At 45.0% G+C, this 16,838-nt stretch overlaps 1 protein-coding gene across 3 annotated transcripts in view; it reads left to right on the top strand.

The window, feature by feature from the left end:
- The window catches only part of LOC109643885 (cadherin-20-like), a 58,715-nt gene that overhangs the window by 26,827 nt on the left and 15,050 nt on the right, over positions 1 to 16,838 (top strand). For 2 of the 3 annotated variants that reach the window (XM_069512430.1, XM_069512432.1), the window contains exon 2: positions 14,204 to 14,512. In XM_069512430.1, the coding sequence (XP_069368531.1) occupies positions 14,294 to 14,512 (219 nt within the window). In that variant the 5' untranslated portion in view covers positions 14,204 to 14,293. Of the gene's footprint in view, positions 1 to 8,613; positions 8,984 to 14,203; positions 14,513 to 16,838 lie in introns of those variants that run through there. The other variant, XM_069512431.1, reaches the window with a different exon arrangement.

Below are 16,838 nucleotides of genomic sequence, written 5' to 3'. Positions count from 1 at the left end.
CCAGCAGTAACGAGATCTAGGAGGAGAGACAAGGGAGTCAGTGACTCAACGGAAAGAGAGAAAGAGACGAATCACTGAAAAAAACAGATACATCCAAGAATATCTGTGTATTTGTTTTTCTTTCTTAAATTAGATAATTTATTTTCCTGTTTTTGACAAGTGAGCTCACGAACACAGCATTTAAAACAGCTCGTTCAGCCAAACTACAAAACATATAGTTTCCTTTCTCCAGTTATACTACAGATTGGTATCATTGAGTATTTATCTCTGAGATACACTTAATATTTACATTAACAGAGATATTGTTTTTTAGCAACTGTTGTTTTTTAAATTAAATCAATTTGAGTCCCAGTGTTATTCCTCATTTTAAGAAATGTTTGCATAGAGAGCAGAGAAGTAAAGAGGCTTATAGTGCCATTGATATTCAGCTTGGTTGATCCAAACCTTTCGCTAACTACCTTTTCTCACCTTCATCTGTAGTCCACCTGCATTCACCCCTTCCTGCATCTCCGTGTTAAATTGCAGGGACATTTTGTTCTCACCTGCAAGCACCGATGCTAATGAACGTAGCACTAGAGAAAAATCCTCATCTTCTTACGAGGGTTGATGCGCCGAGGGGCAACACATACATGAGCTCATTAATGAGACTTGACTGAACACATAGATCAAATCCATACGCTCAGCTTCTCCCTGTCGAGGCCACATGTACGTACAAACAGAAACAGAATACAGTGAGCGTCTGCGGAGATGCAGAGCGATGTGAAGCTTGACTAAATTGCTTCTGAAGGACTGGGGGAGCTCTCCTGGGATGCAGCAGCCTGGCCCTGCCACTAAAGGTAATAGGGTCAGACAGCTGCATATTAGCTGTGGATCATCTCCTTTGACACAACGGTTGATCTCACTGGCGGCGGCAGAGCTGAGCCCATACCTGTACCTGCCAGGCATATCTGTGCTCAGAGAGGGGGAGGTGGGCGTGTATGTTTGAGCAGCGGGCAGCGAGCGCCTTTTACATCCTCACTTCCCAAGTTCACTTAACGCCTCGCAGACATGGAGGACATTCTCAGTCTGTGCACGTGATGGATGGCGGGTTTGTTTCATGCAGAACGCACTGAAGCAGGCGCTTATCACCATCATCATCATCATCATCATCATCAGCTGCAGCTCACTCCAGTATTCAACACCTTCTCTCCATCCATGTGTTACGTTAGAAGAGGGTGAGGTCAGGCCTTTCATTTCACAGGAACAAGAGCAGATCAGCCTGAGAGCGCTGCCTCTCCCTAAGGCCCTGCATGTGAACAAGACAAATACAAGGCCTGTAATTAAAGATGTAACAAAAGCTCTGTCAATTGTTTCTCCTCACATCTCCGCTGGCGCGCAGCCTGGCATTATGGCACAAAGCTTAGTCTGGCGTGCTCTGTACACAAGGCTGCTAGCTAAGGTTCTGCCGTCCTCACATCCACTCAGCTAAAAACTCCCTTTGCACCTCTGAGACAGGAACCAGTTCTCTTTTGTTTTCAGCCTCATAATATCGGCGATGGAGATAATCAAATCCTTCAGTGCACATAGTGATTTATATTGCATGAATGAGCAGGTTGGGATTTGGCGTCTCGCTCAAGGGCACTTTGACAGCGCACATGGCCGTTGATGGACAGACGCCGGCTGCAGAGAGAACTGAACCTGTGAGCAGATTTGAGTTTTGGCTGCAAACGTTTCTCAGAGACAGAGCTGCGCCGGAGGTGGAAATAATCTCATTGATTAAGTTAAACCTCAGTGGGCAGAGCTGAAGAACCACAGTGTTTCACAGTGTGTTCAGGTTACTTACAAAAGAAAGTCGGATTTTTCAGGGATAACTTTTTCTTCAGTTGGCAGCAGAGCACTTAAAAAGTAGCTTCATCTGCCTCCACTGAGTCTCTAAGGTTCTCATATTCGATTTATAGACATTTTAGATTCGTGACGCTTCATTTGTTAGACACACGTGTTCAACCACCTATAGAATTTTGACGGGTTCTGTTGTCCTTCACATTTCTCAGTGTGTTTTTGACGTATCTCAAGAGCTCCCAAAAGCTTTTATTTCATAGATTTCATAGTCTGTCGGTTCCTATTGTCCTTGGACAAAATTTAATTGAACAAGGGATTTTGTCCATTTTTTGACGTGTGAACCACAATCACACGAAGCAACCTCAGAGCCCATCAGCTGTCGTCTGAACGCGTCTCATGTGACTCTCCATACCAGAATCTGCACAAAATGTTCAGATGTCAATTCTGTGAATGCGGAGATGTCGTATTATCTCATTCTGTGCACAGGGAATGAATTCTGGTTTAACTTTCCAGCACATAATGCCCAGATCAGTTGCAGAAGTGTCACATCTTCAAAAGCCAATTCAAACGCGGCACCAGCAGCGATGATGGCAATTAATTCCAACTTGATTCATCTGCTTTCTTTAACTTTTGTCAAAACCAAATGTTTCCACATTCTTGGGATAGTTTTGTCAGCTCTGTAAATGAGGTATTAAAATTCTCCTTTGCTTTCTGCGTCCGTCTATTCTGCACACAAATGACTCTCTTTTAGAAGTGACTGATGATGGATTCAGCCGCACAGACTCCTGCTTCGCCTTAAGACTGAACGCAGTGAGCGGTGGAGTCATTAGAAATGATTTCAGATCAGTCTGTCACCAACCCCTGGGTTGCAACCCAAGCTTTAAGGGAACGTTATTAAATCAGCCTGAAAAACAGGTGCCATATTTTCCTCGGAGCCAAGTAGCCTCTTAAACCGTTATTTCTTTTTTTCCCCTCGGCTTCATTTACTCTCCGATCACAGTGTAATAATCCAGTCACTTCAGGATTTGACAAGATATAGATTTTATAGATCAATACAATAACTTCATAGGCATAATGTGTGTGAGAAATGTGATTTAAAGTTGCACCACTCGAACTTGACTAAGGGTTGAGTCCACATTGCTCATATAAATAAAAGACAACCTGCATTTCTATCCATGTGAATCTACGTAATATCTGGGATAGAATAAAAAAGGATATTGTTTTGCAAGGAGAGTAAAGAATGATTTGTTGATCAGACAACGTGTCTCGCACTGTGATGTCACCCATTTGGTTTGTGAGCTGTGGTTTTGAAGCCTTAACTTTGGTTTCTTGTCCAGCGTCATCTTAGAGTTTTAAAACCAGAAGTTACCATATTTGGAGGAGCAGGGGGTGGAGCCTGACAGCTGCAACCTGCACACTTTGAATGGTACTTGCTGTCAATCACAGTGTCCATGCCCTTTTGTTGTTTTGAAGAAGACTTGGAATTAGACCTTATGACCATAAAATGTTTACTGACCTATTAATTAAAGTAATTTTCTCAAACATTTCTATAGAAACAACCAATGGAGTCACCCCCTGCTGGTCAGAGAGAGAACTCAGGTTTTTATGAAAAGTCTATAATTCAGACTCAAACATCTGTCGGACAAATTGTCATCAAATTTGAAAATAAATGATGCCAAAATAATAAATCCTCCTCAATAATGGTGATATTTGTTTTGCCTGAAATTTCAGCATTTTTTTTATTGATTACTTTAAAAATGCTGCAGACATTCATGGTCGCAAAACCACAAACACATGCACCTTTTATTGGGCTGCACCTCGTCACAGGGGAATCTTCAGACTAATCACTGTGTGTGCACGGAGCAGAAAGTCATGGTCTGTGGTAAAAGGGTTCATTGGCCTCCCTGACTCCACTGATTGTGTGTTTATAAGAATAAAACCAGCAAAGCAAAGGTTTTGTGGACCTAGAACCTCCCGAGATGAACGGGTACTTTTTAAGCTTTTAGTTGCCAGGTGACAGAAAATAAAACTCATCTTCCCTCGCACAATGTGAGTGTTGTCATCGACCTTGGGAGCAAGACTCCAGGTTTAAGGGAGAACTGCATAACTTTCCTAATTGATTTTTTCCATGCACGAGCAGTCGGCCAAGATTAGGCAGCAGCTTAATCTACAGCACTGGACAAGTTCTTAGAAGAAGATGATGGGAAAAAATATAAATCCTGGTCTCCTCCTGCTGCTGTTGTTAGATGTATAATGTTTATGTGGAAGGAAAAGGAAACTTTTCACCCACGTTGATTTGAAAGGAAGCAGCAGTTTTTTCCGTTGTGATAAGCCAGGTTTGTTTGGAGGTGGAGGGAGAGCGGCGGTCGGTGTTGTTTAAACCCCCTCTGAACTATTTCTTCCTCTGATCACTGGATCAGTGTGGAAGTACAAACACACAGAAATCATCAAAGAGACATTTATCCTGTGTGTGTTTGTTTCTGGTTCGACGTGGCTCCCTGTGCATACACCCCCCGCATACCAAATGTGTAATGGAGCGTGCACACTTGTTATTCTATTGACTCTGGGAAGTGGGGGTAGGGAGATAGTCTCCGTCAAAACCTGCTGATACGAGACGCGTGCTCCTTCTACCAGGGCATGAGCCCTTTTGAACCAAAGATAAAGTGTGCGTTAGATTAGTTTAGGTTAATTAAGTTCAGTTTTTTGTGCTCACGTTTAAAAAAAAAAAAAAAACTTCCCAGATGCTGCAACTAAGTGAGTCAAAATACTCTGGAAAGGGACGTTATTTTTCATTTGGAGAAACATGTTTTCCTTTCTTCTCTCCCCACTCATTTTAGTTGGCTCCATGTAAATAATTTAGCAGGAATAACATTGCAGACAGAATACATTCATAATTAAAGAATTTCATGTTGTGCGTGCATTTGTGTTTGTTTCTTACATGAGTCACAACGTATGTGCCCCCCCCGCCGCCGCCGCCCTTAATTTCTACTTCAGAAGTTACTCTAGTCTTTCATGTCAGGTTCAGTGGCAGTGACAGGGTCGCAGGGACGGAGCAGAGAGTAGGGGTTATAGGGAGTGACAGAACAGGGAGGGGTAAATATCAGAGCAAGGCACGCTGTTCCTGGGGTTTTGTGGTCCTGCTGCTCCGAGGCCCCACGTCTCCTCAGCTTCTGTCAGCTCATCAAGGCCAAGTCCCTGCCTCTCCCCGCTGGAATACGCATCAAACAGCCCGGGGAGCCTTTTATCCCAAACTGAATGCCGCCTCTTGTCACAGCGGAGGCTCGGCAGCAAGCCACACATGGATGGCAAAGTTTAACACAGCGGAGTGAAAGTCAATACCCTGCCGAGGTAGCGCAGCTCAGACACAAGAGGGGGAAACGGTGAAAAGGTCACCAGGAAAAAAGGGGGGATCTTGAAAGACACAGAGCAGGAAGCCAGATGATGCCAGGCAGGCAGTTAATGTCACGGTTCACTTTCGACCCGGTGCTGATTCTGATGTCTCACAATTAAGGCCAAACATCTTATTTTTTTCCACCAATTACTGTAAAGGTTACTGCCTCAGTTGTGAACTCGGCTCGTGTGTACAAATCCTCGCTCGTGCATCTCCCCCAACAAAGACGTGAGGACTTCCTCCACTAATTTCCCTTTGTTTCGACCTGTAGCCAAAATCAGACATGAAAAGGCTTGACTGCACCGCACCCCCAAAGACACAGAAGAGCTCTTTGTACTCAGGCTTGTTCTGCTCCATGCCATTTTTAATCTTGGGCAGAAGGGAAGAGAGCAGCTCGTCTTATCTTAGATGACATGGAGGCTTTGCTCCCTCTCTCTGGCGCTCTCTCTCATCTCGTTCTTCTGAAACCTAGCCCCCTTTCATGCTTTCCCCTATTGGTGGTGGTGGCAGCGAAGTAATACATTGAATGAGACTGGCTGAATTTGTTTAGGTTATTCCATCTGACGGCTGCAACACGATAAGTGAGCGTAAAGAAAGGGAGTCGACAAGTTGGGTTAATCCCTGGGCTGTGCTTTTCATCAAGTCTGGTGCACGTACAGTATCGGTTGTCATTACTTTTAATTGCCAGATGCACCACACTATTAAAAACTTATTTCACTTACAGTGTTTGTTTAGTTGAGGATTCTCTTTTTTCTCTGGTACCAGGTTCTGTGAAATGTGCCCTCTGATTAGTGGCTGTTAGCTCAGGTAGTGATACACACAAGATAAAAGTTGGTGTTTTTATCAAGACGGAGGGCTTCATTTGAAACTTAGGTCATAAAGAGATGAAGTCATGACTTCACGCCCAGGACTGTTCAATTAGTTTCTATAACTCATGCAACATAATAAAATGGATGTAGACTCCAGGTCCAGATAGTGAAGCCAACACTGAAGTGCCTGAAACCTGCATTATCTCGAATAACCAGCAGAGGGCGACTCCAATCGTTTTAAAAGAGGTCACATTCTATAGAAGTCTAGTTCTGAGAAAATGAGTCTTTCGTAAAAACAAGAAAAACCGCGACACCAACTAGAAACTAGTAGCATAGGAATGTACCATTACCCAGAACTCACTTGTTGATTGTAAAATCACAGCTCCCACAAGCCATTGCAATGAATAGTGACTGACTTGTTTAGTTTTTTTTATACTGGGTCGTTGAGTTGCACAAATTAGCAAAAATAACATTTTATAAAAATGATCTTTTAATTTGTTATGTAGATTCAAGTCAACTTTATTTGTGCAGCACATTTAAAAACATTTAGAATCAACTAACTTATTCTTTGTCTGTATGTTTCCCATCTGTAACTCTGCCCATGTGTCGACTGATACCAACAGACTGAAATGTAAATGTTAGGGGTTAACACGACAATAATGGGAGACTGGTTAATGAAGTTGTAATGGAGATGATCCTTGTCCAGAGAGGATACGCAACTCCAACAGCCATGAAATCTGCTTCCTAATGAAAGACCTGATGAGGCTGTCACGAGTCTGACTTAAAGGTACCCTGAGGTGACAGTCCAGACATGGCCATTACAAACCTAAACCTTAAGAGTAGGCGTACTGGATCAGATCCGTGAAAGCACCGTGTCCGAGTCACATCCTACATGTTACCGCTGAACCAAAGTCCGGCAACATGCAGAACATAACTGTATCCAATCTATTTCTACGGCGGATCTGGGCCTTTGTGAAGGGACCCGAAGGGACTTGTTTTCCAGACGTCTACCACTATAACAGACTTTTAAAACAGACTGAGGCCCATCCATAAGCCCTATAGGTTCAATTTGTTCTGCCAATTACTATCCTGTGCCCTGCCACAGTGATGGAAGGGGCTGTTCAATGGGTCTGAATGCCACCATCTCTCTGGCCCGCCCCAACAAAGAAAGAGCCCCGGCCTTTTTTTTTTTTCTGGGGGTCCAGTCAAGCATCCGCTGACAGATTGGCTGGGGCGCTAACCAGTCAGGTCTTCAAAGAGACAAAGACGGAGGGGAGGGCAGCGGCGAGGGGAGGGTGGGCCAGTGGTGAAGAAGAATGACCTGCCAAATGAGAAAGAAGACATATTGAAAGGGACAGAGAGGCAGAAAGAAAAAACATATTGAACCGATAGAGAAGTACAACCTTTTGACCATCTGGCTCGGTGGGTGACACCAGCCTTCATCTGTATTTTTAGAGCCGTACAACACACCAAATTACTCTGTCAGGAAGATTAAGGAGAGTCAAAGGGCTGTCGAGTGGGGAAAAAAGAGCAAATTTGCCCCATTGGGCTATGAATAGTGGAGAATTTCAAAACTTTGCTACCTCATATCTGCAGCTCCATCATTTTATTCCAACTATAAATGTAATATGGAAACAGCTGAGACGATGCAAGAAAAAATCCTGAGAAGCCGAGCAGCAGGCTAGAACACTTCTTGTTACTGTAATATATTCTCATTTCTGTTTAAACATGGTTGAGAACATCTCCAACATGATTTCATTTTCCCAGTCCTTCGACTCCTGAGGACTCAACTCTGAAAACCTCTTTTTGCTGCATTAATTCCATGATTGCTTAAATGAAACTGCTATTTTCTCGCTCCGTGCTAAACAGGGATCAGATCTCCGTGACCATGACTAATCTATCGTTGCGCTTTTTGTGTGTATTGGCGGGCACCTAATTTTTCAGAATCTTTTTGCCAATTTGGGAAACTAATTGCTTTGACTCTGACTGGGCAAGCAGTGGAATATAATACACTTTAAAGCTTCATCTTCTGTGCCCATAAATCCCTCCACAGATCCAGCGGTGTACAACACCGGCTCATTAAAATGCATTAGGGCAACTTCGCCGGCATGAGAGGGAAGGTGGATTTTCTTCTCTTCCCCGTCCTCTTTTGCGTTTTCTTCTTCACTGGTCCAGCGATCCAAGGACCCTGCACCCCCCCCTGGCAATCTCTGCACACGCTCCGAGTTCTCCCCCCACCTTGCTGGTCACTTTATTCAATTGCAAATACCTCGACATGAAATGAGTTGCCTTTGTGGTTTGTGCAGGAGCATTTTCCTCCCATGCTCACTATCTCTACCACCTCATGTCTCCGACTTCTCATTCCTCCATGCCTTCCATTCCTGATTTCACTGCCCCCAGCCCCCACTACAATTTCACCCCATCCTGCTGTCAATCTACTCCCCTATGACTCTTCCTCCCTCCTCCTTCTCCTCCTCCTCTTCTCCGTCCACTGCTCCTTCCCATGCCGGAGGTTGCAGATTGCTGGATTACACTAGAGCTGGGGGGGGGCTGTCCCACTGATTGTTAAGAGAGGGACAATTGGTCCTTTAGTCTGATTGGGTCCCCAGAAGGGCAACACGAGGCATGAGAGTGTGCAGACGAGTTATGAGAAGCAGAACACAGCAGTGACTGAACAGAGGCAGCCAGAGAAGACATGTATATATAGAGAAGATGTATATATTTATACTGCGATAGATGGAGAGAGGAGAAACTTTACAAAGAGGACAGAGAGAGAGAGGGAGACACACCGTGGACTCAAGGTGACTTTAGGGAAGCTGATGCACTGCAGGCAGTAGCTCTCACAACTTTTAAAAGGGAAATTTAGCAAGCGTGCAGGGAAAAGAAGAACAAAGAGATAAGAAGAAAAACAAGACTTTTTCACAGAGGAAGGACTGAGAAAGGAGAAGAGTTGAAAAGGAATAAGGTAAGGTGGAAAAAAATAATAATCCTTGACTTACTGCGGTCATGTTTTGAAACACAGCGGTGAGATTAATACTTTCGGGCTGTAAACAGGGAACGGTGCAGCTGATTTAAGGAGGATTTGGGGATTTGTCAGCTGTAAACTCGGTGGAGATGAAGAGTTCAGAGATTAAAAACACGATGTGGGAGCTCTGTATCACCTCTGCACCTGAGCGACCATTTCTTTCTGTGTGTGTGTGTGTGTTAATTGTTAAACAATGTTTGCAGAAAGCAATATATATATATATATTGTTTTTCTGGCTGTCAAAAACTAGGTCGCAGTGACTATTCAGAGAGCCTCGCCTCAGACGGGAGGTGGGGGGGATTTGGTGGCACATTAAAAAACTTTTACGAACACGAGCATAGGTTCAAAGCGTGGCTCCAATTCTCAGCACGTCTGCACTGTCGTTACTTCAAACAAGTCATGCTGAAGGAGAGGAATGCCTCTCTGCTTTTTACGGACTTCTGTTTGGCATTCAGACCTCCTCTCTCACACTCAAGGTTTCTCAGGCTGAAGACAGCTTAATGGCTTTCATAGAGAAAAATATGAATCCATCACCTGGAAGACTCACGATTGGCGTGTGCACCCTTTAAGGGTTTTTCTTGTCATCGTCAGTGTCAACAAGAGGAGGTGAAGGATCCTGAGTTAATCTCATACCCCGACACAGGAAGTGGTCTGATGCAGAGGAGCTGCAGCCACGTGGTGAATGAAAACTGTTCAGGAGATTCTCCACAGAACAAAACTCCCAGATTTCAAAAGAGATCATGAGTTCAATATTAATTTGAAAGGATCTGTCCTCAAGACGCCACCATTTAATTTGCAACAGAGTAACACTGATTGCACATTTTTCCGGGTGACGTTTATGCATGGTGACATCATTTCCATGCACCAGTGCCTGGGATGAATGCCAGTTTGTGTGATTTAATTTCTCCATAAATGACAAGGCTCCTTTTATGGCTCCACCAAGCAATGAATGAACTAAATGTGCACTGGGGAGGGGAGGAGAGGAGAAGAGAAAAGACTGAGGGAAAACTAATATTACCTTCAAATGACACAACAACACAGATGTAGCGCAGGATGAAAAAGACAAGAAGTGGAGGAGGGATAAAATGAGAAATAGATTAATAAATGTTTCTGTCTGCGTTATTGTCGGTTGCAGAAATAGCAGAAACTTCAGAAGCTCAGTCGGCACACAAAGGCATCTAGAGAGGGGAGTAATTAAAAGCACCTTACAGTGGCTAAACGAGCCACAGGGAGGGAGTCGCTCGTCGCGGCGCAGCGGTGGCGTCGCGCACAGCTGCACAGATCGAGGCCGGGGGAGCTTCCCACAATTAGAGAGCACGGCAAAGGCAGGTTCAAAGACTTGCCCCATGCCAGCGCCATGTCCTGGGGGCGGCGGGGTTAGAGGAGTGAGGACGAGTAGAGGGTAGCAGCCTGACTCACACGCGGGCATACAGTGCATCCACAGAGAACTCATATACATACACATGCACAAACAACTGTGTGATCTTGAGAGAGTTCAGCTAGAATACACACCTCCCTCTGCCCGGCTCCGACTTTGAAGGCTGCCATCTCTCCCTGTGAGCCGGCTGAGGAAACTGGGTCCTTGCTGCAGGCGATGATAGTATACAGACCCTTTGCTTTTAGAAAGCAGACCTGGTCATTTCATTCAGCCTGCATACACACACACACACATAAAACACACACCGGCAGCCATTCTGCTGGGTCGGCTTGTTTATTAAAAGTTAGTGTAGCAGCAGAGTCTGAATTTAATTATGTAAATAAACATTAGCATTCAGACATTTTTTTAAATCCACGCTGCGTCGAGGAATGCAGCTCGTCACCCTCAGCCCTCTCTTCAGAAAGTGAAACTACTTTCTGTGTTTAAGAAAACCCTTCTACATTTTGCAAGAGCCCCCGCTCACTTTATTGTGCTCGACTTATTGAAAGCTGTTTTCTCAAACCGCGGCTTCTGCTTCTTAAGAAAAAGTGCATCTATTACGGCCCCATCGCCCGGGCCCGAGATATCCAGAGCCTCTGCCGTGGCTTCGCCTTCCACCATGCAAAATCAATTGTGGTTAACAAATTGGCCGTGACGTTTTGCACTGCCGGGGTGGGTGGTTCACTTTTTCACGGGTCCACCCAGTTTTTAAAAGGACCTTTTCCACAGTCTGGGAGGCCTCTTTTTAGAGCTGAGGTGAGCGGAGCATAGACATGGCCACTGTGAAATTAACACTTAATAATGCTCCACATAGCACTTAAACAGGGCCGACCCGTACTAATGTACCACACACTGAGTTGGCCCCTGGTGACCTCGCTCAGAAAATGGGAGTTTGGTCTGGGTGAGGCTCCTGATCACCATGAAGGAACTAATGCTTATTTTCCTGATTAAACAATCAACCTTTCAATCGTTAGCTCTATAAAACCAACGGAAATGTTTTATTGCAATTGCAATTTCATTAAGGCCAAGGTGACTTCAGCAGCCGAAATCTGAAAGGTTTGAATTTACCATCTCATCAGCAGCCAACCTTGATATTCAACAAGTCAAAATGAGCTAATGTTTAGAGTTCACAACAAGTTCCTTATTTCTCTTCTGGCTCCAAACCAATCAATCATGTGATATGTCCTTTTGCTTCTCAAATGCATAATTGTTGATTGCATTCAAACTAAACTAAACTTTTTGTCCAAGTTTCCTACATTTCAGACTGTACCATACAAATATACAAGTTTGAAAAAGTATTATAGTCGAATGTACCGAGTTCCTTTTATGTTTTTTTATGTTCTTTGGGTGTCTGATACATTTGAACGGGTGCAGTTGATGATATATTCGGACTCGGCCCGGTGGCGCTCGGTCAGCCGTCCTGCAGTTTGTTTTCCTCTGTTGGAAGGAAACATCCGTCTCTCTCATGCAGAAGCAGTTTGATAAAGTCTGTTGTCAGATCCCAGTTAAATGGAGCAGCAGGTGGACTCGGAGTAACATGATATAACAATATGGCCCATCATTTTGTCGTAACAGCTGCTCCCCCCCTGACAATCACCGTCTCCTTCCCCGTCACTCAATTTCTTCCTCACTCTCTGCCAACACATTTCCTCCAAGGTTCGGCTTTTCAAAAACAAACAAAAAAACCCTTTGTTTTTCAAAATACCGATTTTAAATTGTGTTATTTTCTCTGTGAATACAAAGACAGATTTTCATCTGGGAAGAATGTTCCAGCCCAGTGGGAAAATACCTCCTCGCCTTAAGTCTGGCAAAGCTTTTTCATATGATTGCTCGTCTACCCTCCGCCTCGCTCCTCATCCCTTCATCATCCCATCCCCTCCATCCCGCCTGTGTGGCAAACGCCAGCTGCTTTTCCTTTTAACAAGTGAAATGCCATAAGATTAGCAGGAGAAAGATGTGTGAAATGTTTTGCCAGCACAATTACGTGGCATGTCACCTCATTAAGCACGACAAAATGGAGCAAAATGCTCGGGTGCAAGCTGTGACCTTTCGAGGGGCGGAGCTGAGAGGGGAGGCCCGGGAGCTTGTGAGCAAAGAACAAGGAGCTAATTTTACTTCATAATGGCGAGCAGGCGGCGTGAATAGACAGAAAGGACGGGAGCAGCGAGGTCAAGTGTCAGCCATCCTGCCAAGCGGCCCTCGCAGGGTTTGCCTCTGTGGGACCACAACACACACAAATGCACACACACACACACACACACACTAAACACACTCGGCCCGGCCTCCTGCTGACAATGCAGCCACGCCCCCCACCTTCCCCGGCCTTTTGTGCCTCTTCAACAATGATTAACTGAGTTTGGGTTTTCAGAGAGTCTACAGCAGCACAATGCACTCTCTCTTACAAAACATAATGGAGTCAAACCATGAGTCAAACAGTCGCTCTGTTTTTTTTTTACTCTTCGGGCTCAAACTTTCCATTTCCCGCTGCTAACAGCCTCTGTGTTAACTCCCCCCCCCCTCCCTCCCCCGTCACTCTTGGCTTTACTCGCTGCCTTTTGACCATAAATCTGCCTATTTTTCTCCCCGAGCTCGTTAATGCAGGAAGAGAACGGGCAAATGCGGCCGTCCTCCTAATACATAAAAACAAGATGCAGATAGAAAGAGGCAGCGTAGGTGCCATGCGCTGCATGTGAAAAGGTATCGATTACCCAAAGTCGATGCGTATCCTTAAAAAGCATCTCCTGCAAGAAATTCACCAAGTTGACCTCGCTGATCTTATAGATTCCCATGATGTCTGAATCAAAAAGAGCAATGCAGAGGGAGACGGTATTTAGAGGCATTCAATTCTGCATCCAGGCGATACCCAGTACCATAGGGGCCGTCAAACCTGAGATATGGAAGAAAAACTTCACTTGTAATGAGCAGTGTGCAGCGCTGAAGGGAACTTGTAGAACCTGGTGTGAGTAAAGCTGCACAGTGTGTGAACAGAAACACAACAATCTCAGAACATCGCACCCCCGGGCCTTTTGCAGGAGGTGTGAAGGAGCTCACCTCTCCTCATGACAGGAAGAGGAAGAAGGAAGGGAAACGATTTTCTTTTTCCTCCAGGATGTCAAAATACCTGGTTTTGTGGAGTTGGAGCAAAGTGAAAGCATCTGAGGCTGATGGTTAGAGTTCAGCTCCAGGCTTCAGACAAAGTGACGTAGCTTTCCATTAAAAGTTTTTACCAAGTTTCTTCGGTTTGAGCAAAAAGAAATGTGGATTGGTGCCGGCTTTATATCGACTACCCTTACATGAATATATTCAAGAGGTTGTGAGGAGAAGCTGTAAACATTTGGGGAACTAAAGGTGCTCATTTAGTTTTTGTGTTGCAGATTCTTAGTGACTGGAAGCAGGTTAAAAAACAAAGCTTCACAACATCTCTAAAGATGAATGTGTTGAAACTTTTTACAAACGTGATGAAACGGACGTTTAGAAAATTCTAAACGGTTCAGATGTCTCTTTTTCAACATCTCCTCTTCCATGTGACGTCTTCGACAGCATCATTCAGCTGCGAGAAGACACACACACTGACCCACACACACACACACACACACACACACACTTCATTACAAACCAACAAAAACTCAGAATGGCAGAAGAAAAGACAGCACATGTGGGTCATCCCTGCAACTATACGACTCTTATGTCGCTGTCCAGAAGGACATAAATCTCTAACTTAGTCTTTTTCTTCTCTTTTCCAGGACAGCGAGCAGAAAAAAGGGAGCCAGGAAACGAGTGCCCTCTCGAAGAAAGAGGAAAAAGTCTTTTCAGATACGACTCTGTGCTTCACAATGGGACGCCTATTGCATCTTCCGGCAGTTGCCAGGACTTTGCTCCCCGTGGCCCTGTGCGTTTTGACACTTCTGCCTCACAGCCTTCTGGGTGAGCCCGCAGAGGAGGACAACGCAGGCAGCTCCGCGCTGCTCCAGAGGGTCAAACGAGGATGGGTGTGGAACCAGTTCTTCGTCCTGGAGGAGTACACTGGACTGGAACCGCTTTACATCGGCAAGGTCAGTACTGACGACTGTATGAACAAGCACACATGCGCACGCATCAAGAAATGTGTTTCAGTTTCCTGCATGACCTTTCCGTGTGCTACACCTGATGTCAGAGCTGCCTCGGTGTTGCAGAGACTACCTCCGAATGCAAAAGAGAAGATCTCGGGCAGGCGCAGGCTCATCCACTGCAGAAAAGGAAAAAAAACCCTCAATTTAATCCCGGGATACACTTCTGTACTTCTGTCCCTTTGAGCCGCAGCCAGACAGCAGTGATTGAGTTAATTGACTCGAACCGAGGCTTCGCTCAGTTGGCTGCGCTCCACAGAAGTGCTCGACACACGTCTGCAACACAGCGGACACGCTCTGAAAAGAGCAGACGACGGATGCTCACAAAGGAGCACTTTGATCGATCAGTCGCTAAAGTGAATTGAACATTTGATCAATAGTTGTAAGGCCAGTCATCATCGGTTGAGAGACAACAATCTTGCAAACCCAAATGAAAATTGCCATTAAGCGCTTTTTCTTGGAAGAGCTTGTCGTGACAGACGTCGTTTGAGTCAGAGCCACTTGAAATGTGAAATGTTGACATTAGCAGATAAACATGTGTCGCTCGCTTGGTTTTAATCTTCATAACGATATGTGACATTTATTTTCATAATCAACGAGAGGAAGCTTGATTCACTATTTCAGTGAATAAATAGATAAAATGATGTAGCTGTTAAGTTGATCCACGGTTTTAATTCAGATTTCTTTGGTGTACTTGATATTAGTCTGATATAATACATTTTTCGTAGCACACTTTGTCCCTTAACATTTAGAGTAAAATACCAATGAAGCTATTTGAAACCCTTTTAGATAGTCGTAGCTCAAACACTGTGAATCCCCGTGTTTACTCTACCTGTTACCTGGCTCCGAACAGAAAAGGCACCAAACTTAATAAATCAGATGAATGAGTGGATGATGTCAGGCTCCATGTGAAGAGCTATTAAAATGCCTTATTTCACCAAATTCCTGCGAAAACAAAAGCTCCCCTGATCTTAAAACTGTAAAAACTAGATTTCAGACCTTTGATTGAATTTGCCAGAACTCCTCATCAGCTTTTTTTTTTTTTTTTTAAACAACGCAGTACTAACCACTCATCCTCTGAAACATCCCTCTGGGAATGATGCAAACCTGCCTAATTAGTGTTCTGGAATAATTTTACCACCACCGCTCAGGAATACCAAGGCAAATGGTGGAGTCACGTGGCCCGACCGGGTGGAGGAGTAACAAGTCCTGAGAGAGAACCCGCCGATGCCGTAGAAAAAGTTCCGCATCTGCTTATGTGGAGTGAAAAATTCCTCCCAGTCGCTGCTGCATGTACAGTGTTCACCACCGTCCCATTCTTCTCCGCCATTTAGCATTTCTTCACTGATTCTCTTCATGTCGCACGCCCTAATCTTTCCTAAGCTGAATGAAATAAGTGATTCTGACAGGCTGGGCTACTACCCAGAGAACCACTCAAGGCAGGAAGGCATTGTTGGATATGACAGAGCAGGAGAAAGATGTAATGCAGCCTCCCCCCCTCAGGGTTTTTATCATCAACTCAACCTACCTCGCCTCTCCTCTGTTGAGTAACTTAGTATTCAGAGGCGTTGGGATGTCGGAGTGCTTGGGCTTTAGGCCGGGGCTGGAGATGGAGCAGGTAATTGATAGCCCGAGTGTCAAACCCCCTCCTTTCATAGGCCTGGGTGGAAAGGAGGGATCAGTGCAGGAAAAGGCGGATGAGGCGAAGGAAAGGCACCGGCCAGAGATATATCACCACGAGACGCGGGGCTGAGGCCCACAATGGGGTGTTGATTAAAAAATCTATTCTGGGCCGAGCCGGGCTACACGGGGCTTTGCCGGGGAAAGTGCAGGTGGGCACGTTGTCCGGAGAGATAGGGAAAGCTGCATTGTCTGCTGCCGGGGGAATGATAGGTATTGTGAAGATTGCTCCCGACCTATCACCAGAATAACAACGAGCGCTGTTGCTGCAAACTTTTGGCAGTTTGACAACCCCGGCGTGGTGGTTTCATGAAATGACCCCAGAAGAGTCAGCAGGAAGAGTGCTGTGTTGTGTGCTCGCCTGTTGATTATACGAAGCACATCAATGGGGGCATTTAATTCTAATTCCAGCGCGATGGCAGTGCGAGCACTCATAAGCCGAGACCCTCTAACTACAAAGTGAAGCGTGATTGCACATCAACAGTCTGGCATTTGCCACAAAAGACTTGTGATTGCACTGCAAAGGCCCATGGCAACAAACAGGCCGCGAGCTGTGATTAGAGACCTACTAGAGAACTACAGTATTAAAAGG

The sequence above is a fragment of the Paralichthys olivaceus genome, chromosome 17, assembly GCF_024713975.1.
Source record: "Paralichthys olivaceus isolate ysfri-2021 chromosome 17, ASM2471397v2, whole genome shotgun sequence".
NCBI lineage: Eukaryota > Metazoa > Chordata > Actinopteri > Pleuronectiformes > Paralichthyidae > Paralichthys > Paralichthys olivaceus.
This window is presented reverse-complemented; position numbering and strand designations above follow the sequence as displayed.